Source organism: Nansenia antarctica, assembly GCF_963989245.1.
Source record: "Nansenia antarctica genome assembly, chromosome: 12".
NCBI lineage: Eukaryota > Metazoa > Chordata > Actinopteri > Argentiniformes > Microstomatidae > Nansenia > Nansenia antarctica.
The window spans coordinates 27713290-27738289 of record NC_137682.1 but is presented as its reverse complement, the minus strand read 5'-3'; the positions used below and the strand labels follow the sequence as shown (position 1 = coordinate 27738289).

The window sequence follows — 25000 nt, the reverse complement described above, 5'->3', positions numbered from 1 at the left end:
CCACACTCAGTCTGTTCCTTGGCTTGGTTTTGATGTGGGTCAAAGCTGAGAAGGTCACTTCACACATATATGTAGATCCAAAAGGCAAAAGTTCATTCAATGCACACTTTCCCAGCACTGGATATTCCTTTTCAACATCACACCAAAACTCTGTCAATGACTTGTCAGCATGTGCCATCTTCAACCCACGATCAGAGGACATGTCCATCAGATTTTCCTGCAGGCTTGCAGGAAGGCTGCTGCTGCTCCTGTCATTCACTCTGAATGGGTTCCTCACCCAGTCCAGTTTTTCTGACTTTGTTTCAATGTCATGAAAGTACTGGTTGAAGTCAGTGTCAAGTTTGGACAGATGTGCTTTAACTATTTTCACCACAGGACCTCTGTCAGCATCAGTGGTGGCGAGATGGCCATCAAGCAGTGGGAAACAGCTCACATCTCCATCCTTACATTTCCTCTCCCATAATTTAACCTTCTTTATGAATCCATTCACTTTGTCATACATGTTAAGGATGTGTGAGTACTTGCCCTGAAGTGAAAGGTTGAGCTCATTCAGCTTAGTGAAGACATCAGCAAGATATGCCAGCTGCGCAACCCACACTGCATCCTCAAACAGGGCTGCAAGAGGGTGGTCGTTTTCTGTCAGGAAAGCAAACACCTCGATGCGCAATTCATAGAGCCGCAGCAGCGTTTTGCCACGAGACAGCCAGCGAACGTCTGTGTGAAGCAGTAGCTGCTCATGCTCTGACCCGCTGCCATGACAAAGAGTTTGAAACAGTCTGTGGTTCATTGGCCGGGACTGAATGAAGTTAATCACCTTAACTGCGTCATCCATAACTGCACTTAACTCGGGGCTCATCCTTTTGCTGGCGAGTGCCTCCCGGTGAATAATACAGTGCATCCACTTAATTTCGGGGTTCACCTTCATCACACGCCCAAGCAGCCCACGCACCTTACCCGTCATTGCTGCCGCTCCATCGGTACAGATGTGACTGCAGGATTTCCACTCCAGATCGTTGTCTTTGAAGAAGCTGTCAATAATCAGAAATATTTCCTCGCCAGTTGTCTTTCCTGGCAGCGTCTTGCAAAACAAGATATGCTCATTTATGTCCGACTCTTCTTTATAACGCACAAAAGCCAGCAGCTGAGCCTCCCCACTAACGTCGGTCATTTCATCTAATTGCAAAGCGAACTGACCTGCTTGCTTCCTTTTTATCCACCACTTGTCCGACAATATTTATGGACATATCATCAATCCGACGGGAGACGGTATTGTTTGATAATGGTACCAACTTGAGCGCGTCAGCTGCTTTCTTGTCCAGCATAGTTTTAGCCAAAATCATAGCGGCAGGCAAAATCAGATCTTCGGCGATTGAATGTGGGGTTTTTGACTTAGCCACTAGTAATGAAACAGCATAGGACGCCTCCAGTGCTTTGCTCGACACACTTGCCGCTTTTTTCAGTGTAGCCTGACTTGACTTGAACTCTGACAGTTTTCGCTTGAAAAAGTCGTCAGTTTTACCAACAGTTGCTAGGTGTTTGGTGCTCTGGTGTCGCTGTAAATGGGCTGGCTTCATTGAATTATTAGCCAGGACTTCGCCGCAGAAAAAGCACTGTGGCTGTGGTGGATCAGCCGATGTACATGTAAATCCCCACAAAACATATGTTTTCAAATAATAGCGGGGTCCTTTTTTTCTTTTTTTCTCTGATCTGACCGTCTGATCTGCCTCTGATCTGACCGTCTGATCTGCCTCTGATCTGACCGTTACTGTAGCTGGTCGTTTTAGCCATCTGTCCATCTTTGCGGTATACTGACAGGCCTAGCTGACGTGCGCGCGTAAATGAACGTAAATGAACGTGATTTAAATGTGACGTGACTACCACTTGTGTTACAGTCATCACCTGTCGGGGAGGAACTTAAGTTGCAGCGTACCATTTTAACAACAGGTTTATGAAACTACTATATTTAATTATTTTTTGGGAAAGGGAAATAAATTATAATTCCAAATCTTTCCACGTACCCCCTGCAATCCCCTCACGTACCCCTAGGGGTCCGCGTACCCCCGGTTGGGAACCACTGAGTTACGCCACTAAGAGACCCAGCAGCCTGATTAATGGACGTGTACAGTACACTTAACCGACTGAAATGAATCCTTCACAGTAAAAAGAGAGCGAAAGGTCGCCCCACAGAGAACCTCCTGCCTTCTCTATAGAAAAACAATTGGCTTAGAGGCAATGAGAGAAGCAATGCCTGTCTGCGGGTTGGATCGAGGTATCAAACTGTCCTTTCACTAAATCTATTGTGAACTTAAAGGGTTGTCCTGTGTTGAATCTCAGTTTCCTATATCCACAGGAAGTACCTTAGTTCGTCCCCGCAGTTAAACTCGCAGGATCGTTAAAGGATAAAGCCTCGCCAGACCAATCAAATACCTCAAAAAACCACATTTCAGTTTTTCTTCAATGTTGCAAGCTAGCATTGGCAAAAACCCTCGCAAAATAGTCCTACTGGGTCAGAAAAGACCACCCACATAACAACAAGCAACCATTATACAGGTGTGTGGGGAAGGGTTCCTGGGGTATAACATCCAATGAAATAGAAAGCACATTCTCCCATCGCTCCGTCCAGTTCAGCCCAAGCCAATTCTCCAGACCTCCAAAGGAGACTTGCAAACAACGTCATTTGGAGGTATGGCTTTGTGAGACAACTCATCATGTAACTGCAAGGATACAGAGGATTGTGAATCTTGAGTGCACAACGGCCAGATTGAACAAAGCAAGGCCCAGTACAGTTGATGCGTGGAAGGCTTATTCATTGAACTTGACTAACCTGACTGCTCTATGATTTGATTTTCCACTTACCCCAATCCGGATTGTGTTGTATTTCTACTATTTGGCTGTGACTTGTCTGCTACACTACCCCTTTTCTTTTTTGTTTTCTTTCTTTTTTCCCTCCCTTCCTTTCTTGTTCTGTATTGTCATTGTTATGTGTTGATAAAAGCAATAAAACATCTTGATCACAAAAAAAGTCTCTAAGTGCTACAGCCAATAGTTCTCTAAGGGAGAAGGCTCTCTTCTCTTTTCACTGCGAAGGGATCATTTCACACACTAAAATGTACATTTGCATTAATCAGACAGAGAGTCTGCATGTACATTGTTGTATCATGTTTATGGCCTCTTCCAGATTACTTTCTTTGACCTCACAGATAAAAACATTTTGAACCTTCATTAGGGGTTCGTTAGGTCTCTGATTACATTTTTGGTCTTACCAGATTTAGAAAAAATATCCTGTGGAATAAGACGTTGAAGCCTCCATAAGCCTTGTTCGGTGTTACATTCTTACCCCTTTGCAACACGTTTGAGGTTGATTTAAAAATGGTATCTGTGAGGGCCAAAGAAGTGATCCAGGAGAGCCCTAAGTAGGATTCTTGAATACACATGTATGAGTGGGATTGAGTCTCCTGTAGCTACAGTAACACAATAGACTATCCTGTCTTTCCTCCAATCTCTAGTCTTTGATAGAAGGTTTGATTTGTAAACCTGTTTGGGAACAGGTTTCAAAACAACTTGTTATTTCCAGTCATAACTGAAACCACCATTTTTAATACCTGCTGTATGCAGTTATTAAAAAGAACTAGGCCCTAAGTAGGTATCACCAATAAACCTGCTATGCAGGTTGCATCAACAACCTGCTGCTAACAAGTTTCATACTGTATGTAAACCTGCTTGGTAAACCTGATTGTTTTGCAACCTGCTATTTGCAGGTATAATTGAAACCTGCTGTATGCAGGTTAATTAAAGGAGAACTGGCTGCTGGCTGGTATCATATTAAAAACCTGCCCATCTGCAGTCCCAATATGTGAATATATGATCAAATCGCATTGAGATAACAATGTTAGCACAATTTGATAACATGGATTCTCCAAGCTTTAAATCATATTATGATGATCATATTATGATTTAAAGCGTGGAGAATCCATGTTATCAAATTGAGTAAGGATAATGGGTTTCAGGATGGTATCATACATGTTTCATACATGTAGGAATGCTGAGGGATAACTACTCCTCCGTTCCTGACCACATATCGGTATGATTCAAATTCAAATCCGTCTCCATTCCATTGGGTCTACAGTATCACTTAGAACAGAACTGCACCGCCAGCTCTCAAACTATCTCATATAATTCTGGGCTTAGCTGAAGCAGAAAGGTGGTTAAAATGTCATTTGGAGGCAGTCTTTGGCAAACAGGAGCCACGATAAACCAAGCCACTGACATAATCCAAGTGGACATTTAGTAAATTACACTGCAGCACTTTAAGAGGCCTGTCTCCCAATCAGCAGTGCTGTGGATTCCCTCCACGATATCCACAGAGAGGGAGATCACTGGGCTGAGTGAGAGGATGATCCCTGCTGTAAAGATATCTCCTCTCCACTGATTAAATTACATATTTAATGTAGGAAATTAGCTCATCAGAACAGAGTGTCCAGTTGTCAGATCTATGAGTCCGAGTGAAGATTTAACACTCAATTAGAAGAGGGTGGCCCGTACAGTATTGTTCCATTACTGCAGTAGAGGATATTCTCACATTCATCTTTCAGAGGGCAGAGAGATCAGCAGGCTTTTAACGGATGGCTTTTTAATGCCAAATCACTACCCCCCTCCCCCACCACCACCACCACCACCACCACCACCCTCCATAACACAGGGGAGGCCGCCTATGTAGATTCTATCCCACACGTAACCTTGGGGACTAAATCCCAGAGTTCAGCTGTGAATAATCTACGTACTGTGTATATAATAGGCTTCAGAAAAAAACAGTAAAAATGATGAATAGCTACCAGCTTTAATTTAATTAAATATAGATTTAAGCTTTTCTTTGGGAGCTAATTAGATATTTAGTTTGTCGAAATCCATCAGACTGTGAATCGCAGCACGGGATAATGGTACATTGTGTATCCACTGCACAATACAGATGCCTAACCATGCAATATACACAGAGTATACACCGAGCGTCAGGTGTACACAGTATGAGTGTGTTCCTGCTGAGTCCCAAAGTCGATCTCGGCTGTAGTGGAAGGTGACATTTTTTTAAATGATTATTTCTATTCTAGCTTCCACCCTCACCCTCATCTTCAACCTCACCCTTAGGCATACACACTGTACACATACACACACTGACACTGATACACACGCACACACACATAACCCCTATAACATGTTGACTATGGGAAGTAGCCACTATTAACACTAGATCAGCCGTGCCTTTTTACTAAAAGCCGCCTTGGGGGTCAAATGACCCCCTCTTTACAAAGCTGCTATTTACACACAACGACCACTAAATGGCCGCTTGTAAATTAGCCTGCCTCCTACACCGAAAAACTGCAAAAAAGCTTTATACTAGCTTATCCTGGTGTGATTTTGAAAATGTAAGGATACTGGGTGGTAGAACGCACATATCTACGAAAAGTCATGAAAGGAGGGTCCTGAAATTTGAGTGAGTGCAAAGATATAAAACATTATTTACTCACACCACCCATGGCTGTTCTAGTGTTAACAGTGTTGCTGTAAATGTTTATGAGCTGTCTAATGTTTCCATCTTGCTGGCGACTCTATGGCAACACACACACACACACACACACACACACACACACACACACACACACACACACACACACACACACGCACGCACGCACGTGACATTTCAGTCAACAGAGAGTGAAGTCATACATGACCAAAGCTGATTGTGACTGAAGTGTGTCAGAACAACAAGAGAGGAGGGGGCATCCCCTCCTCCGTTTCCCTGTGTGATGGACAAGGTCATCTAAGGGCAAAGGTATTGTGTTGGAGAGAGAGGTGGCAGGGTGAGGGCAGAGGTAAACTGTCGATCAAACAGACAGCTGTAGGTCTATAGCTCTACAGACAGACATACAGTATGGCTTACTTGTGTGTGCAACAGTAGCGCTGGCTAATGCTCAACCACATTGGCAACAAGTGTCTTCAACAGGGACTAAGAAAATAAGGCATGTCCATCCTGTCACACAGAGCCTGATGAAAGTGACACTGGGTGAGTCCGATAGTCCAACAGACACCACGTCTGAAAGACTGATATCACGCAGGACACTCTCCATTGTGGCAGCAAAGTGCTGTTTTGTTTGGACAGACAATAGCTTAGATCAGGTTGACAGATAGCCTCGACTTGCCCTCGCCGGGCCGGTTTAAGCTCCCCGCCGGGCGACGACTGCAGGCAGCTGGCTCGTGTACACCTGATCAATTCCTAATGAGGTCCGAAACGTAAGACCAGTCTCCGATACCAAAGACCCTGTCTTGTCTAGCTCAACCCCCGTCCCTGTCTCAGGACACCTCCAACACCAGCACCTACCCCCCAGTAACCCAGACAGACAACAGACAACAGGCCTATACAGTTATTTCACTGTGTGTGTGTGTGTGTGTGTGTGTGTTGGCTGTAGTCTGTCTACATTCTGTGTCAGACGATGTAATCAGGTTCAGAGTGTGCAGGCGCACCGACTGTAAAGAGCCCTGAGGATGATACAGCTGGAAGGGGATGTACATAGTTGGAATAGTGCTTCTACTTCATTAAGGATTAAGAGCATGCCAGGGGTGTTACCTAAGGAAGTATTATCTCCTGATCGTTAGCATTATTTGCAACAGGCACTTTGTAGTAAACTGTGTTAAATGAGAGCGATGACATTTTTAAAAAGCCCAAGGCCTAACTGAAGCTGATGTATGTGTGAATATGTGTGTGTGTGTGTGTGTGTGTGTGTGTGTGTGTGTGTGTGTGTGTGTGTGTGTGTGTGTGTCTGTGTGTGCGTCTGTGTGTGCGTGTGTGTGTGTGTGTGTGTGTGTGTGCCCCCTCACCTGGTCTGTGAGCCTTGGGCACGGCCATGTTCATGACTCGACTGACGTCCTGAGGTTTGGGTGGGGAGGCAGTGAACCTGCAGATGCCCGATTCAGAGGGCGTGCTGGAGGTCAGGCTATCTGTGTACTCATTGGTTCCTGCCGTCATCTGCTCCGAGGACGTGTCGGAGATGAAGCACTCTGTGATGGTGAACTTGGCGTGGCGCAGCTGTTCCTCCATCTTGGCGTGTTCGTAGGCCCGTGCCAGCTCCTCGTAGGTGGAAGAGGCACTCTCTGTCGAGACCATGCTGCTCCGTGCCCGGTCTGATGACACACACACACACACACACACACACACAGACACACACACACACACAGACACAGACACAGACACAGACATAGACACAGACACAGACACAGACACAGACACAGACACAGACACACACACACACACACACACACACACACACACCATCCATTGCATCAGCATTTTTGTACATCAAAGCCTAAACCGAATCACAACAATTTCCATAGACATAACTTTATTAGATCTCAGACAATCATATTTCACATCTTCAGGCCTTTCTAATCATTTGATAACCTCAATTGACATGCTTGGTGCTTTGAGAGGTATTCTGTTTATGCCATGGTTAGACTGTTTTCTAGAGGAACCCAGATAAGACCCCTCCCTATTGTCTCCACTGTGCAGCAGTTTAATAATAATAATAATAATAATAATAATAATAATACATATACATACTTATATACATACTTATATAGCGCTTTTCTAGACACTCAAAGACGCTTTACAAACTGAAAAGATTGAGTAGTAAAAATAAAAAGAAACAAAAAATAAATAAAAGAAAGTAGGGGTCTAATTCATTTTTAGATGACTGAATCTAAGTCTAGGTGTCTTTGTAGGACAATCTACTCTGGATACTGCAATTACACCTAGATTTCGGGCGGAGAAGCGGCGAACAAGCAATGCCAGCATCCTCTCTCAACTGGCATAAAAAAAATAAAAAAAAGTTCAGTGTGAGAGACAGAGGGTCAGTAGTACAGTGTGAGAGACAGAGGGTCAGTAGTACAGTTACAGTGTGAGAGACAGAGGGTCAGTAGTACAGTTCAGTGTGAGAGACAGAGGGTCAGTAGTACAGTTACAGTGTGAGAGACAGAGGGTCAGTAGTACAGTTCAGTGTGAGAGACAGAGGGTCAGTAGTACAGTGTGAGAGACAGAGGGTCAGTAGTACAGTTCAGTGTGAGAGACAGAGGGTCAGTAGTACAGTTCAGTGTGAGAGACAGAGGGTCAGTAGTACAGTTCAGTGTGAGAGACAGAGGGTCAGTAGTACAGTGTGAGAGACAGAGGGTCAGTAGTACAGTTCAGTGTGAGAGACAGAGGGTCAGTAGTACAGTTCAGTGTGAGAGACAGAGGGTCAGTAGTACAGTTCAGTGTGAGAGACAGAGGGTCAGTAGTACAGTTACAGTGTGAGAGACAGAGGGTCAGTAGTACAGTTAAGTGTGAGAGACAGAGGGTCAGTAGTACAGTGTGAGAGACAGAGGGTCAGTAGTACAGTGTGAGAGACAGAGGGTCAGTAGGACAGTTACAGTGTGAGAGACAGAGGGTCAGTAGTACAGTTCAGTGTGAGAGACAGAGGGTCAGTAGGACAGTTACAGTGTGAGAGACAGAGGGTCAGTAGTACAGTGTGAGAGACAGAGGGTCAGTAGTACAGTTCAGTGTGAGAGACAGAGGGTCAGTAGTTCAGTGTGAGAGACAGAGGGTCAGTAGTACAGTTCAGTGTGAGAGACAGAGGGTCAGTAGTACAGTTACAGTGTGAGAGACAGAGGGTCAGTAGTACAGTTCAGTGTGAGAGACAGAGGGTCAGTAGTACAGTGTGAGAGACAGAGGGTCAGTAGTTCAGTGTGAGAGACAGAGGGTCAGTAGTACAGTTCAGTGTGAGAGACAGAGGGTCAGTAGTACAGTTACAGTGTGAGAGACAGAGGGTCAGTAGTACAGTTCAGTGTGAGAGACAGAGGGTCAGTAGTACAGTTCAGTGTGAGAGACAGAGGGTCAGTAGTACAGTTACAGTGTGAGAGACAGAGGGTCAGTAGTACAGTTACAGTGTGAGAGACAGAGGGTCAGTAGTACAGTTACAGTGTGAGAGACAGAGGGTCAGTAGTACAGTTCAGTGTGAGAGACAGAGGGCCCTATTATGCACTTCATCAATAAGACGAGGCGGTAGATCTAAACTTAAGACGTGGAGGCGTGGTCAAGGCCACTTTGCTATTATGCGTGCGGTAGTGGGCGCCTAAAACACGGCGCTAAGCAAAGAAATTAGTCATGGGTGTGTTAGTGGAGGCTGGTGACTTCCAGAATTGAGGAGGCCAATTTTTTTCCGCTTGCTCGCTTCACTCGCGATGGAATGTTCCCTGTTCTTCTTATCTGTCTTTGTGCTGGCCAAAGGCACACTATTTGGAGTGTAAGCTACAATCAGAAAGTTCTGATTGATGGAATTCATTGTGCAGAGCTTAGCCTATGTGCCTGCCTGAAGAAATGACATTGCTGTAAGTCTATGAGCCTGCCTGATAATTAAGTTGAGAAATGACATTTGGATGTAATATAAATGCCCAGTGAACATGTGTAAAAGGCAGGAATTTGATAATTATGTGGTTAAAAAACAATTTAGTTTAGCCTACATTTTTCATTCTTCTTCTTCTACAGCTTCAACATGTAATCATCAATTTAATCAAGTTTAGCATATAAAAAAGATAAGTAACAGTTTCTTTATCAAATGTAGTTTTATTCAATATATTTAATATAAATAAATAAAAATGTTTAATGTTGTGAGGACAGTACTGGTTCCAGCTGGCTTCATCTGCTGAGAAACACAGACATGCAATGGAGTGGTATTACTACTGAGAACTAGTGGTGTAACACTGGTAGAGACATCTGATTAGTTCAACTCACCACTGGTTTAGCTGAGGGGCGGCATACTCTCTCCAGGACTCCATTTGATATGGAAGAATATTAAATTGACTTGTAATAAAACGAAATCGACTACATTAAAAATAAAACTGTTCAATAAATCCTAAATGTTGTCTACCTATTCGATGTATATGCGCCAGAATCTCGCCGATTTTCGAGGTCATTTTAAGCAAAAGTATTTGGCCAAATGAGCTATTATTTTCAGGGATAATAGCCATGGGTGTTCTAAACGTGTCCTGTAGGACAAGTTGATAGGACACTCGTAGACACTATGGAGTGTTTCTTTGACTGAAGTGACTGGCGAATTCTCAAAATGGCTTCATGTGATTGGACGAACAAAATGTCAATCATTCAGCCCTGGACTCATTTCTAATATTTATCCTGCAGAACAGCACTCATACACGCGTGTGGCGGAAAAAGGTACTCCACGGAGGCCAGGCCTCCTGTTCCCACCCATTTTCAGTGATTGGCCAATCACATATTGCCATGAAAAAAATTGCATTACATTGACTTCTATGAGAAACCACTTTCCGACAGGAGGCCTGGACTTTTCGACAGGAGGCCTGGCCTCCTTCAATAGAAACGGATAGGGATTCTGGCCTGTAGGTGCTTTACAATTGCAATATTGGGTTTTAGCCATGGAAAATATTTATGAACAAAACGGAAATAATATTAATAAATAATATTAATATAAAACAATTTAAAATATTTTTTTTGTTAAATAAAAATAAATTAAAAAATAAAAAATATAATTATTGCTTTTTTAAATCTCTCTCTCTTCTCTCAAATTATTGGGGAGGCCAGGCCTCCTCCACCTCTATGGAGGAGCCTCCACTGGGTGTTTTGGGCGTCTTCTCAATCAACCCAATCAGCGTGCCAGGTGCCATTCCCTTTAAGAACCGGCTGCGTTGAGTCATTAGCGCTATGCTATTATGGAAGTCCTGAGAAGGAGGTCAGCGCGCTTCTCTGCCTCTCCCTTCTGAAATAAAGCATTTATACTGTGACCGTAATTGACGTCTTGCCGTGGAGCCACGTGCGTGTTCATGTGTGCCCACATGCATGCGCAAACCGCGGAGGCGCGCTCGTGTCTCAAAACGTGCATGAAGTCTAAACTTAAGAACTTTTCAAACCACTTCTTAGCGATAGGAGCAAAGTCAGATCGCATAATAGCAGGGGCGCCTAGTGCACTTCATTAACATATGAACACTCCCACAATGAGCAATATATGCACAGGAGTTTTACGTCTTATGTGTGGGCGCCTATCGACACCTGCATAATAGCAGTAGCGCGTATGAAGCGCATAATAAGGGTGGGGGTAGGTCTTAACCTGGCGGTGCGTCTTAATTAAGACTTAAGACGGCAAGTTAAGAAGTGCATAATAGGGCCCAGAGGGTCAGTAGTACAGTGTGAGAGACAGAGGGTCAGTAGTACAATTACAGTGTGAGAGACAGAGGGTCAGTAGTACAGTTCAGTGTGAGAGGCAGAGGGTCAGTAGTACAGTTACAGTACCTGTGTCCTGAGAAGGGCTGACGCTGTAGCTGTCGCTCTCCTTGTCCACAGAGCTGCCGGCGGCGCGCGGAGTGGGCAGTCTCCAGTCGGTGGTCAATGTATGCGAGGAACTTGGAGGGTTGGGTCGGTTCAGGGTCCACTGGCTGGCGTAGCGGTTGCGGGTGGCAGGGCCTGCTTTGGCAGTTCGGCGGGCAGTGGGGTCTGAAGGGAGGGTGAGGGGGGCAAAGGTCAGGACTGCTAAAGGAGTGCAGGATATAGGAGGTTGGTAAACGTTGTTTATAATGATCATCTTGTGACCTGTGTGCTTTGAATCCTCCATTTCCTACAGTACGTACGATGTCAGTAGCCCAAATTTTTCCACAATAATAGTTGTGACATTATCATCCGAACAAATCATGGATGAATATCAGCATGCTGACTAAAAAAGATCATATTTATCCTGACCCAGACATCTAGCCTACTGTGCTATGCACCAATAGGCCAAATCAGAATGCTTCTGTAGAGGATACGTGATTAGATCTGAGAAGAATAGCAGTGGTAATAGTAGTAGGTCTGAGTGGAGTAATTCCATCAGTGGAGTGGGCTGTGTGTTTGCCCCACACTGTGAATGGACTTGATTCAGCAGACAGGGTTCAGGCCAGCCTGAATGAGACTAATCAGGGGAGATGTCAGGTAGAGCACGCCCCTTCTCTACTTTTCATCAGTTCTGCTCCACTGGGCAGTAGGCCTCCATAGGCAGCCACAGAGTCACAGAGCACACCAGGCAGCTCTGGGCTCTATGAGGGCAACACAGGGTTCATGCTATTACTTACTTACTTAATTAGGCCTTTACATTCCCTAGGGAACATAGGCCATTGATGAAACCCCTCCATCCTCTCCGGTCTTGTGATCTCCGATCCAGTTGTTGCCATGACAGCCCTTCTGCCTTCATCTCCTGTTCTGTGGATCTTCTCCAGGTGGTTCTAGTTCTTCCTCTCTTCCTCCTGCCTTGTGGGTTCCATGTTGGAGCCAGCTTTGCGATTGATTTATTTTGTCTTCTGAGTGTGGCCTATCCAGTTCCATTTTCTCCTCTTGATTTGGATTTCTATTGTTTCTTGTTTGGTGAGTTCCCACTGGTTGCTGTTTGAGATGATGTTGAGCCAGTATATTCCTAGGAGGTATCGGAGGCAAAGGTTAACCTGTTCTTATCGGTCCTATTTTTCAGGTTTTCTGCTCGAAATGACATGCCCACAGTGAATATAGAATATCTCCACAATCACAAGGGCCTTCATAATCATCTTGGTATCAAATGAAAGCTAACACCTGTGGGGTGACTGTAGAAGTGTCAGAATCAATGTATATATGTTACTGTGTCAGAGTAAATAGAGCTAGAACATTGTGAAAAATCTCAAATTCACTCTCCGCCTAAAAAAACAACAGCTTTTAGAGTGAATATCAGCTTGGAAACCTGACCTAATAGCCCAAATCATCTAGGAATCAGTACTCCAGGGTCTGATGAGTACTTGTGCCAAATTAGATGCTAGTAATGTGAGCCAATGCAACTTTGTACCTGTTTTAGTACAGGTATGTTTAGGCGGACAACCAAATTGTGCAATTTGGAGACATTTTGGCACCATCAGTGTATCAGACTTTCTCATGTATCAAGACTGTAAAATGTATTATATTTCATTGACATATCACTATAGGTATAAATTGCATCTTAAATCCAACTGTTTAGACTCTGTTTGCGTCCAGCAGGGGTCTCCTGCGTGGTTTTCTGTGCGCTCCTATAGCATACCCCCCACGTTTTCACACCAGCTCAGATTACGCAGTAAATTTTCTCCCGAACTGATTGGTCAGAATGTCATGATTGACCACTCATTTGAAGCGTCAGAGCCAATAGAATCGAGCAGAGGCGGAAAAGGACCTTTCGAGGACCAATGATAAGTAAATTCGGGGGTTGAAACCAAGCATGCTTAGTTTTCCTATGTGACGTGGCTGTAAACAAGGGCTTGTGACTCGCACTCTATTTACCGGCCGACAAAAAACCCGATATGGACGTTTAGAATGGAATCTAATGAATCGTTTGCGACATCGATGAACATTATTGATAAAGGTACCGGTAAGCTCTTTATATCTGTTATATTAAACATAGATCCGACTTTCCCCCCAAATATGGGGGAGTGGATAATGAATGTCTGTAGTTTGTTGCGTTGTCTTCCAGGTTTCAGATCCGTAAAGCAGAGTGGATTTGACATTCGAGTTGAAGATTTTATTTTGGTCTTGAGTGAATGTTGACCTTGCTTTTCCAATTCTGGCTTTGACATCCTCCTCTGATCCTCCATCCACAGTCATTATACTCCTGAGGTAAGTCAAACTAACTACATCCTCTAGCTGGTTTTGGTCCATGATTATTGGTGTTTTGCTGTTCTTGTTGTTAATTCACATTACTTTGGTTTTTGATGAGTTGATTTTGAGTCCAAGTGAAGCAGCTGTTCTCTAGTTTGTGTGATTTTTCCTGCATCTGTTGGTGGGTGTGTGCTAGTACTGCCAAATCATCATCAACATCCAGATCTAGTTCGGTCAGGCTCCACTGTATGCCGGTTCGGTTGTTGCCTGTTACCTGTTTCACAGTCCAGTCTATGCAAAAGAGGAAGAAGAAGGGCGAGAGCAAGCATCCCTGCCGCACCCCAGTCAGGACCTCAAAGGCCTCTGAAATGCATCCTCCATGAAGAACTTGGCATTGCATCCCTTGGTAGGTGCTTTTGATGATGCTGATGAACTTTGGTGGAATGCCATAGTGCCCCATCAATTTCCACAGCATCTCCCGATCCACACTGTCAAAAGCCTTTTCAAAATCTATGAAATTGACATAGACAGGAGAGTTCCAATCGATGGACTGCTCCATGATAATCCTGAGGGCTATTTGGTCTCCACATGTTCTATTATTCCTGAAGCCAGCCTGGTTTTCTTAGGAATCTTCACAATGGTGCCATTTCTCCAATCTGACAGGACATTTTCTTCCTTCCAGATGATTCTCATGCCATGGTGAAGCATGTTGGTGGAGGTTTCGATGTCTGCCTTGAGGGCTTCGGCTGGTATCTCGTCCGGCCCCTCTGCCTTGCCTCCTCTCAAGGCCTTAACACTTAATCAGCCGTGAGGTGTTAAACAGCACCAGTGAGTACAAAAAAAAATCTACCTTTGCACTCGATCAAATTTCAGGACCCTCCTTTCATGACTTTTCCTAGATATGTGCGTTCTACAACCCAGCATCTTTACATTTTCAAAATCGAGTTAGTATAAAGCGATTTTGCAGTATTTCTGTGTGTGTCTGTGTATTTGCCTTGGGATTCGGCTGCCATCTTTTTCTCCAAGGCTGCAATTCTCTTTTATATCAGCAGAGGTAGCAAGGGGGCACACACTGTGCTCAACCTTCAGGCTTCAGTGCTGAATTAGATACAGTGGATAAGACTGATATTTGTAACATAATGTGTTTATATATAGGCTATATATAGCAATAGTGATACATAAGATATGTATATGTACAGACAGTTATGAAAATGATAAACTGTACAGTATGTCTCCCAATCCCTTCAGATTTGTTGGAGCTGAGGTTTTTTTTTCACCCAAGTTCCATGCAATAGTGATAAGATATTATGTGTAGCCTATGTACAGTTATGAATGATACACTGCACAGTATGTACCTATCAAGCTGTGTGGTATTACATAGGTACCACAGCAAAGTAGTTCATCAACAAATATTATATAACAAACAGATATTTATAATATTGTATATAATGTCTTTTTTGTATATCACTGTAGACCACGTTGTAGTAGTAGCCAATTGCAGAGTGTATTCATTATTTTGTTCGTTTGAATCCTCACTGTGTTAATGTTTTGCAGTGAACAAACTATTGTTGGGTGAATAAACTGTCTCTTGCCGTGAAATGTGTACATCAAATAAAATGATGTCGGCAATGATTATGCCTGTACAGCGCTGTCAATTTTCAAATAATGCTATAGGCTATATATATCTATCTACCCTCCCTCCACCCCCACCCAGAGAGCTTTGGACTGTCTGGATATGAACACTTGAACACTTGATCTCTGCACTTTATATTTATATTAATTATGACTCTTGCACTTTGATGTTGGTTTGCACTGTCTTGTCCTGTCTTGCACCTGTCCTGCTGTAAACCGTGCTCCATTGTTCCAAACCAAATTCCTAACATGTTTACATGTCATGGCAATAAAAGTCTTCTGATTCTGATTCTGATTCTGATTCTGATATGAATGTTCAGTTGTGATATGAAGTAGCCAACAATTCTCATGTCGACCATGATAATAATAGGCTACAACAAGGTTGTACATAGATATACGCAGATTCATATTTGGATAGTTGATTTTGGCACTCTTTCTGATCGTCCCGTTCACAAAAAACGAAGGTAATAAGTCACGTAATATGGCGAAATAAATGTTCGTTCAGACAATACAAGATATATTGAAAAATATGAAAAATACGTGGGATGGAGGTACTGGGATGATATGTGGCAGTTTCTCCCGCCTGTCCCGTTCTGTTGTTCAAAGAATATAATATAAAACGCATCACATGTTTGTCACTTGATGCACGGGGGAGGGTAATCTTATTGATCGTTTCCCATCAGCGAACAATAGCTGCCAATTCATGAGCGAGCCAAGCGGGTTTCAAAGCTGCCAAGCAGGTTTCAACGCTTACAAGCTTACAGCAGTCGATTGTCTGCTGATGTTACGGGCACGGCCGGCGTGAAGTTCACGACAAATAAACAGACTTTATCACTGTGAAGCTCATAACTATGATAACACAATATTGCAATATTTATTACTATTGTTTTTGTATAATAATAATCAACCATCATTCGTTAGTAATGAAAACTCCCGCAGTTCCGATCAATCTCCTCTCCACTTTACACATTACATAACCAAGATCTCTTTTGACATCACAACAATGTCAACACAATCACAACAGAATCTTATTTTATCCAACCAGGTTTTATATTTTGATTATGACATCATGTCTTTCAACATTGTCACACTTTTCATTACACACATTAGCGGCATCAAAAATGATGGGCTGGGCGTGCAAGGGAGCGTGCTTATTCTGGCAGATTGTGAAATATAAAACCAATAACATTCTGAATGATTTATCATTCTGTACTCTTTCTCTCCTTTCTTTCATGTATTTTCTTTTCTTTTTCTCAATTAGTAGTCTCCTAATCTCGCTACAGTTTGAGCGAGACTGTAACTGTCATTGTTTGAATGAATGGTCTTTATTTGTCATTGATATAGTACAGGTACCAAACAACGAAATTTGGGAGGGGGGGCTCCCCTGATGCTAGGAAACTAGGTGCTAGGAACTGGTGCTATAACTGTGTTCATGTTATAATGTTTAGTGAACGAACAATTGTTGGGTGTTTGCCACAAATCGGAATTCTCTTGCCGTGAAATGTGTACATCAAATAACATGATGTCGGCGATCTACTAGAACTGCGGGACGACTGCAATGTAGGCTACCATATCATACCGTTTTATATTGAAAAATATGATGGTAAATAAATACATGTGGGACCGATGTATGATGGCAGAGGTGTGGTGTGTATCAGTCAGTCTCGTTCCAGCGATAAGACATGCGCTCTGCGCTGCGGGCAGTGGGGGGAGGGGTTGATGGCTCTCCGATCAATGAACAAAGAGATCGGGTTTCCCCCGCGGTGTGTTTCTGTTGCGTGTTCACGCTTCTTGCGTGACATCGCCATCCAGCGATTTTTGTGGGTCAGTACACACTCCCCCGTTGTGAACAGTGGTCGTGTGATTCCACACCTCGTCGCGCTTTAGTAGGTAAAAAAACGTCGCGCCTCCAGTGTTAACAGCCTTCTTAATCTCTGTCTTGGTGGGGGGGGGGTTGCAGTTTATCTCCAACAGGTTTGTGGCTGGTGGGATCTCTGCTGTCAGTTGAGGAAGCTGCCTGTTGAGCAGTGCTCTAAAGTGTTCTGTTTACCTTCCTTGGTTGTGAGGAGTGCACCCTGTGAGTTTTGAATGTGTACTTGTGTTTGTTTGAACTTGCCTGTGAGCCTTTTTGTGGTTAAGTAGAGTTCCTTCAGATTTTTTCGTCTTCCTCTGCCTGTCCTCGATGTACTTCTTTTTGTCCCTTCTGACACTTTTCTTCACTTCTTTGTTTGCTGCGTCATAAAATATTCCTTCTGTGCTATCGCCTCTTTTGCTCTGGTTTTACTTCTGTTTAGTACCTCCTTTTCCCCCCTTCTCTCGTTCACTTTCTTGTTCGTTTCCGTGGATAGCCAGTTTGTTGTTTGTCTTCCTTCTCCCTACCACCTCTTCGCATGTCTCTTTCCATATGGTTTTCAGACCTTTCTACATATGCTCCCGTGATCTTGGGCCTTCTGTTTCTTGGTTTTGTAGTACTTGTAGTGCTTGGAACCGGTTGTGTAATGTGGCTTGGTAGAGTTCCTATATCCTGAAATTGCTGTACATTGAATTTGACGCATCCTTCCCTGGATTTCGTGCATTTCAATTTCAGCTTCAATTTTCGTTCATGGTTCTTTGTCTTCCCATTATCAGTTGGTAGCTATGATAACCCTCATGTTTTGGTTTGCTTTGTATGCACTTGCAGTCCAGGTATGTGCGCTTTCTTTTGCTTATGCTGAGAGCAGCTGTATCACCAATACAACACCAATCACCAACGCTTGATTTGAGAATTTAAGTAAAGTTGTTACAGCTGACATTGCGATTTTAGAGCTGGTTAAAGCAGAGGCTTAGATTGAATGTACCAAAATGGAACAAAATCAATCTTGACAGACTTTCCATCCTTTACCGAATATCCAACAAACAGCACTGTAGGCTACTGTATGACATTATCTTGGCCTGTGCCATTCTGCTTTAGTCAGAGAAAAATGGCCTCTATGAAACCACTCAAGCCAGCAGACAATGGGTAAGATAAGGCTTGGGTGGACTGGTGGTGAGTGGTTACTTACTGGTTCCAGGCCTGGCATCAGACACATCCACCAGCGGGCCGGTGGCCTGGGACAGGGACTGATAATGGACCGTGTGTGTCACTGTGGAGGACTTCTGCTTGGATGTCTCTCCAAAGTCATTATCAGTCAGCAGCACGGTGGACCGGTCATCTGAGGGAGAGGGAAGGAAAGAGAGAAAAAGGAGAAAGAGAGTAAGTCACTACAAATTCTTCACCACATGTGGGGGAGCTAATTATAGTGTGGTGTGGTTGTGTTTGAAATAAAGTGCAGATGTAACTATGTATGTAGTATGTCCATCTGGATAGTGACAGAACATAATCAGGTCTAATGAAGTTCTGTTTCTGGCTGAGTGTTTCCATGGGCAGGGGCTTCACCGATTGTTTCCATGGTGTCTCTCTCCTCTATGAGCAGCTGAGCTCTGGGGATGTCGATGTGCATTCTCAGGGTCTGCTGCTGCTTGTTCACTGTATCTGGCGTACGTGTGTTTTTACTGCAAGACAAACCAAAAAGGCAGTGATGATTTGATGACAAATGATTTTGTGGTGATGTTCAACCAATACAAAATAAATTAAATGGCACAGCCTTTAATTACCAACTCTACAATGGCATTAAGGGAGCAGAAGTACAGTATTTCCTCTGTACATTGAATTCATATGCAGTGATAGTTGGTATAATATGGGTATATTATGATTCATAGCCATATGTTACCTACCTCATTAACATCTCGGCCAGGCTTTTTGCATCTGTGAAGTCAGCATATAGCAAGTTAGTAACAATGCAGTGTTGTGATTGTTGATGATGGAATCATGATGCGATTGTGATTGTCATATTGGAATTAGTGTTGTCACGATACCAATATTTTACCCTGCGATACTATACCAGCCCAAGTATCACGATACTGAGTAGTATCGCGATACCGCGGCACTTTTGTAACACTTTTTATTTTTATGAACATGCAATGTATTTATACAAGTTACAATAACTTAATGAGTGGTGCATGAATAACATGCATGTAATGCATTACACTGTAACTCTACAGGTAAGTAAAAGTATTGAAACCGATATTTTTGTGAATAACATGTTTATTAATAAGTAGTTTGAAACATCAAACAGACCAACTGGCCTTTTGCAAGAGTATAGCAAAGTAGGTGTGTGTGTGTGTGTGTGTGTGTGTGTGTGTGTGTGTGTGTGTGTGTGTGTGTGTGTCTGTCTGTCTGTCTGTCTGTCTGTCTGTCTTTCTGTGTCTGTCCGTCTGTGGGGTCTTTTTCACGAACTTGAAAAGTAAAAGCAAACACTGGCATATCAAAAATATAGAGGGCTACTTCCAAGTTTAGATGTAATAAGCTCATGAGGTAAATGTATATGTTCATACAAAGGCTACACAGCAGCAGGATGATGATCAGTGATGATGTATAAATGTATCATAATGTCAATGATTTACTAAATTAGACGCAATTATGTTACGAGGCCGAGAATTTTAGTAGAATAGTTTTGCTGTGATATGATTGGACAATTTCTATTTTGGGGCGTGGCTTAGCGATAGGTCCATTGCATTTTATCAACATAAAAGTGGTTGTCAGATACATTAGAAAATATGACATTGGAAATATCCCCATGCTCTGAATGCATTAAAAACTGAAACTTGTTTATCATTCTAAACGGAGATAGAACCTTATCATTCTAAACGGAGATAGAACCTTCTCATTCTAAATGGAGACAGAACCTTATCATTCTAAACGGAGATAGAACCTTATCATTCTAAACGGAGATAGAACCTTATCATTCTAAACTCACGACTTGTTCTTGATTTGCTATTATTATTTCCTCCGGTTCAAGTAGGGGGGGGGGGGGGGGTACCGTAACGTTACCGGCGACGTATCCCCCGACAACCACGTGGGTTTTGATTGACTCCGCGGACTAACCAATCAGCGTAAACCGGCTGAATTCTTTTTACTCGCGCCCAGACAGACATCCAGATAACGTCAATATGGTAATATTGTGACTGCGGAGATGTGCGCGAGCAAACAAACTGCGATCTGTCACAACGGTGTTGCGAGCCAGTCTTGTCCTCATTAGCAGAACCAGTGAATTTGGTAATAGAGGTAACACATTGCCCCGCTGGTACCGTGTTCAACACAGTAGTATAGTATTCCACGGTAGTACCGTTGTATAAAGCTTATGGTATAGTAGGCACCGTGACATTTTGGCACCGCGGTATATCGTTGGTACCGGTATATCGTGCAACACTAATTGGAATCATACGCACTAACACAATCTCTTACTCTGAAGATGTGCAATAAAACATGATTACGGTGTGGATTAACATTGGAAATTAACATTAACATTAACGCTTGTCATCAGACATTGAAGTGTGTGGGTGTGTGTTTGTGTGTGTGTGTTTGTTTGCGTGTGTGTGTGTGTGTGTGTGTGCTTACCACGTAGCCTCTTGAGCCTCTGCTCTCTTCTCCTCCTCTTCAGTACCATCAGGAGGATGAACACCAGCACGGCTGCCACCAGGATGGAGGTGATGGTCACCATCATCTTCAGCCCCTGGTTACCAGACATGTTCTCTGAGATAGAGTCCACTGTCTTCAGCAGGGGAGGGATGGTGCCTGTAGAGTGAGGAACCAGACTTTAGTCTCCCTACCACCATAACTATAGTGTAGCTGACAAGGCTATCTCACTTCTCATTCCATTCCATGTTTGATACCATTCCTCATGTATAACACAGAAGTGATGTCATACACATTGTGAGAGTACACTATCAGACCTTTTGATCAAACCTTTTGGCTTGCTGCTTTTCGTCTCTAAACTAGTCATTTCTTGCTGCCTGGGTGATCCTTATTAGGATTGACCAAGATGTTTTGCCAAAATGTATTGCCTTTTTGCCTATTGAGTAGTTTACTGAGATCTATGCTTGCTTTCTGCGGACTGACAAGAATGTTCCTCGTGGATTCTATCTGTTTGACTTTACAGGTGGTGAGAACAATGTAGATTGAACCATTCAACATTGCCATATTGGATTACCAAAGTTTTTCTGCTGCTGTCTTGCAGATTCCTGCCTCTTGCTGGAATCTATCTGCCAAATGTGAGAACCCCTTGGCTTACCCTCTCTTGAATCTTGTACAAAACCGAAGCACTCGCCTTCCTCCGTGCTTGCCTGCTCTACAACTCCTTCCCTATAAAAGTACTTTTCCCCCTGGCCTCCACTGGTAAATCAGCCTTCACTGCATTACTGTCTGATGGATCCTGGCGGTTAAATCGCATTGAGTAAGTCTCCGCTCTCTTGTTCTGCTGGAGAGACTTGTGGAATTTTGGACGTGTTTTCTGTGGTCGGGCCCTAACTTGCTGTGTATATCGTCCAAGGTGTTTTTTATTAACTAATTACTGTACTGAATATCTATTTAAGATGTGGCTTATGTGAAATGTTTTAGTATCTATGAAGGGAGGCTCCTGTTTAGAGTCAGAGGAAACTTTCGTGTGTGAACGATGTAACCGGCTCATTGAATTAAAGACAGACATCCTCCCCCTCACAAAGGAGGTGAAAGTGAAAGACGATTGTAGCATTGCTCTTCAGGATTAGCTGAGGCAGCATACTTACTACAGCTCTTACTACAGCTCAGCCCTTGCTGTAGGGGAGATGTTACTAGACCCCCAAATAGGTAGTTGCAGGTAACAAGAAGAAAACCAGGCGAGAGTATCACTCTCCAGGTTTCCTCCCATTGAGGATGGCCTGGTGGAGCTTTCAAACTGCTTTGACCTTCTCGACCAGCTGTTCCATCACCCACCGCCCCAAGAGAAATAGATCCACCTCATCAATTAAAAAAGCTAAATCAAGCTACTTTCTAAGAGTTACCTCGGATTCTACTGGTGATCTTAGAACATTGATAAACATCCCTAGCTAAAGCAGTTTTGTCAGACTCTGGCCTCATTACAGAGATAAGTAATGCCTTTAATCTGAATTTTATCTCGGCAGTCTTTTTATTTCAGAGAAATAGTGGTTTGGCTGACCCTGGTCAGACGGTCGACTGCGCTCCTATCAGTGCCCAGTTGGCTCGATGTGAGATCACTTAACTACTAGTGAATATTTGTTTTCATTTCAATTAGATGCCCTGCTTAAAATGTACATACAATAATCCATTGGAGCTGATCTGCTTGATCCAGTTCTATTGCAGCTTTCTGTGTCCCTGATTGCGGAGTCATTGACATATATTTTCTATCTGACTGTTATCTCAGGTGCTATCCCCAAGGTTTGGAAGGTTTGGAATGTGCTTCCTCTCCATAAAGGTGGTGACAACCTCCGACCTAGATAAGTACCGCCCAATATCAAAAATCTTGTCTTTCCAAAGTATTAGAGTCCCTGGTCAGCTCCTTGCTTAGAACATTTTTATCTTCCCATTCTATTCTAAATGTGCACCATCTGGCTTTAGACCTGGCCACTGCACAGTCTCAGCTTCTATACATGTCTTAGCAGGTGTATTCAATTGCCTAGATCAGAAAACACATTGTGCTGTCTTATTTATACATCTCTCCAAGGCATTCGATACAGTCGACCATTACCTACTCATTCAGAGGTTGTCTGAATAAGACCTGGGTCAGGGTGGTATTAAATCACGTTCTGGACATAACAAAGGGTGTTCCACAAGGATCAATTCCTGGTCCAGTTCTTTTTACTATTTACATCAACAATATTGGATTATCTGAATTTTAATCCCAACATTTAAATCCCAACATTTAAACAGGCCCTCAAAACCCACCTCTTCAAGCTTGCCTTCACCAGTTAACCCTCTCCCCCTCCCCTTCCCATGTGTCCCCAGCACTACCGTAACCTTTTTGTGTCTTTTTATTATTACTACTTGATCTTTTCAGTTTGTAAAGCGTCTTTGAGTGTCTAGAAAAGCGCGTCTAGAAAAGAGTGTCTAGAAAAGCGCAAACCAAGACCAAGGAGCTAGTTATAGACTTCCGTAGGTCTAAGCCACCTCGGTTGCCCATTAACATCCGGGGCGAGAATATCGAGGTGGTGAAGACCTACAAGTACCTGGGGGTGCATCTGGACGACAAACTGGACTGGTCCACCAACCAGGGTTTCCGTTAGAAAAATTTGCCGTCGGACATCGTGTCCGGGAAGAATTCGATTTACCGGACAAACGTGATATATTCCGGTCATCATATTAAAATATAATATTTTTTTTTTTTTCCAAAATCATATATTTTTTTCCTCCAAATCTAATGTTTGTCGCGGTGATTACTGTTGTGTAGCGGCCTATATATGCCATTTAATGTCTATTTCTCATCCGATACGATTAGATGCGAGCTATATAATATATAATAATATAACATGATTTGACGCATGCGCGCTATGCCATGCGTCAAATCCAGCGCTGAACGGGTCCAGCGCTGAACGGGCGCCTCACTGGGAACTGAACAGACAGCATCGATCAATGAACGGACTCCACATTACGTTAACTGAAGTTTGTTAAATTGTTTGGGATTAATGTGAGTTTTCTATTTTCTCTTTACAGTTTTACCCTTTTTTTTTTTAAAAATCAATAAAACAACGTCATTTCTATAAGTCTCGCTGGTTGGGAAGGCATTTCGTTTAGCTCGGGAGTATGACAATGGGAAGAACATAACTGTTTATTGAGAAACAATTGATAGGCAGTCTGGGATACGTATATAAAGAAATACCACAATGTCTAGATGTATAACATTTTATTGAACAGTAACAGTGCAAGCATGTAGGCTACGGGGAACAGGGATTTTGGTCAGTAGGTCCTTTGTACAGAGGGCGTTTCTCTCCGACAACGCGTTCCCAGGTACCATGGAAGTCATAGGTAGTCCAGCACACTGACAGAGAGACAGACAGACAGACAGACAGACAGACAGACAGACAGGCAGACAGACAGACAGACAGACAGACAGACAGACAGACAGTCAGCTTACTTCTACCCTTTTGAGTGGAATTACTCCTTTAATTAGCTGTTAGCCATCTCAAAGCCCCCTGAGTTGCTCGTCAACACTGAGAATAGACCACATTATAGAAACCAAAACACCGTTTTTTTAAATCCACAGGGAATAACCGAGAGTGTAAGGAAAGGCACACCCAGCGCTGTCAGTGGTGGGGAGACTTGAAGTGGCTTTGCTTGATTTCCATCACAGATTCAAGGATTGAAACACTGATGAAAATAGGGAGTAATAGTGATGGGATTATTTTAGATTATTTTAGATTAGATTAGATTAGATTAGGTGAGATTCAACTTTATTGTCATTGCAGAGTACAAGTACCAGACAACAAAATGCAGTTTAGCATCTAACCAGAAGTGCAAATAGTGATATAAAAACAAACACTTAACTTTCGGGGAAACTGCTAAAATAAAATAAATTAAATAAATTTAAAAAGAAAGCGACTATTAGCACCGCCGAATGACAACAAACGTATGAGTAATGAGTAAAACAATGTCACTTTTATAGTATGTTGTTTAACTTGCCGTTCGGTCGCCATGGCTCTGGTGTGTGTAGCAGCTTCAGCTACCTGGCTGGAAACTTCTAGGGGTGCGTTCGTAAACACGCTCTGAGAGCGCCGGAGCGCACGCTGGCTTGATGTCACAGAGCGACCGAGTCGTTCGATTGGACGAGAGGCGTTCCGCGAGTGCTGATC

The 25000-nt window shown here is 43.2% G+C and overlaps 1 protein-coding gene across 2 annotated transcripts in view; it reads right to left on the bottom strand.

The window, feature by feature from the left end:
* dscamb (Down syndrome cell adhesion molecule b) overlaps positions 1-25000 on the bottom strand; it is a gene marked incomplete at both ends in the record, with an annotated part of 191749 nt that overhangs the window by 2037 nt on the left and 164712 nt on the right. The window contains 6 exons of one of the 2 annotated variants that reach the window (XM_080543422.1): positions 6871-7173; positions 11342-11575; positions 18343-18492; positions 18717-18832; positions 19055-19085; positions 20778-20954. In XM_080543422.1, coding sequence (XP_080399548.1) covers positions 6871-7173; positions 11342-11575; positions 18343-18492; positions 18717-18832; positions 19055-19085; positions 20778-20954 — 1011 coding nt within the window. The remainder of the gene's footprint in view (positions 1-6870; positions 7174-11341; positions 11576-18342; positions 18493-18716; positions 18833-19054; positions 19086-20777; positions 20955-25000) is intronic. The other variant, XM_080543423.1, reaches the window with a different exon arrangement.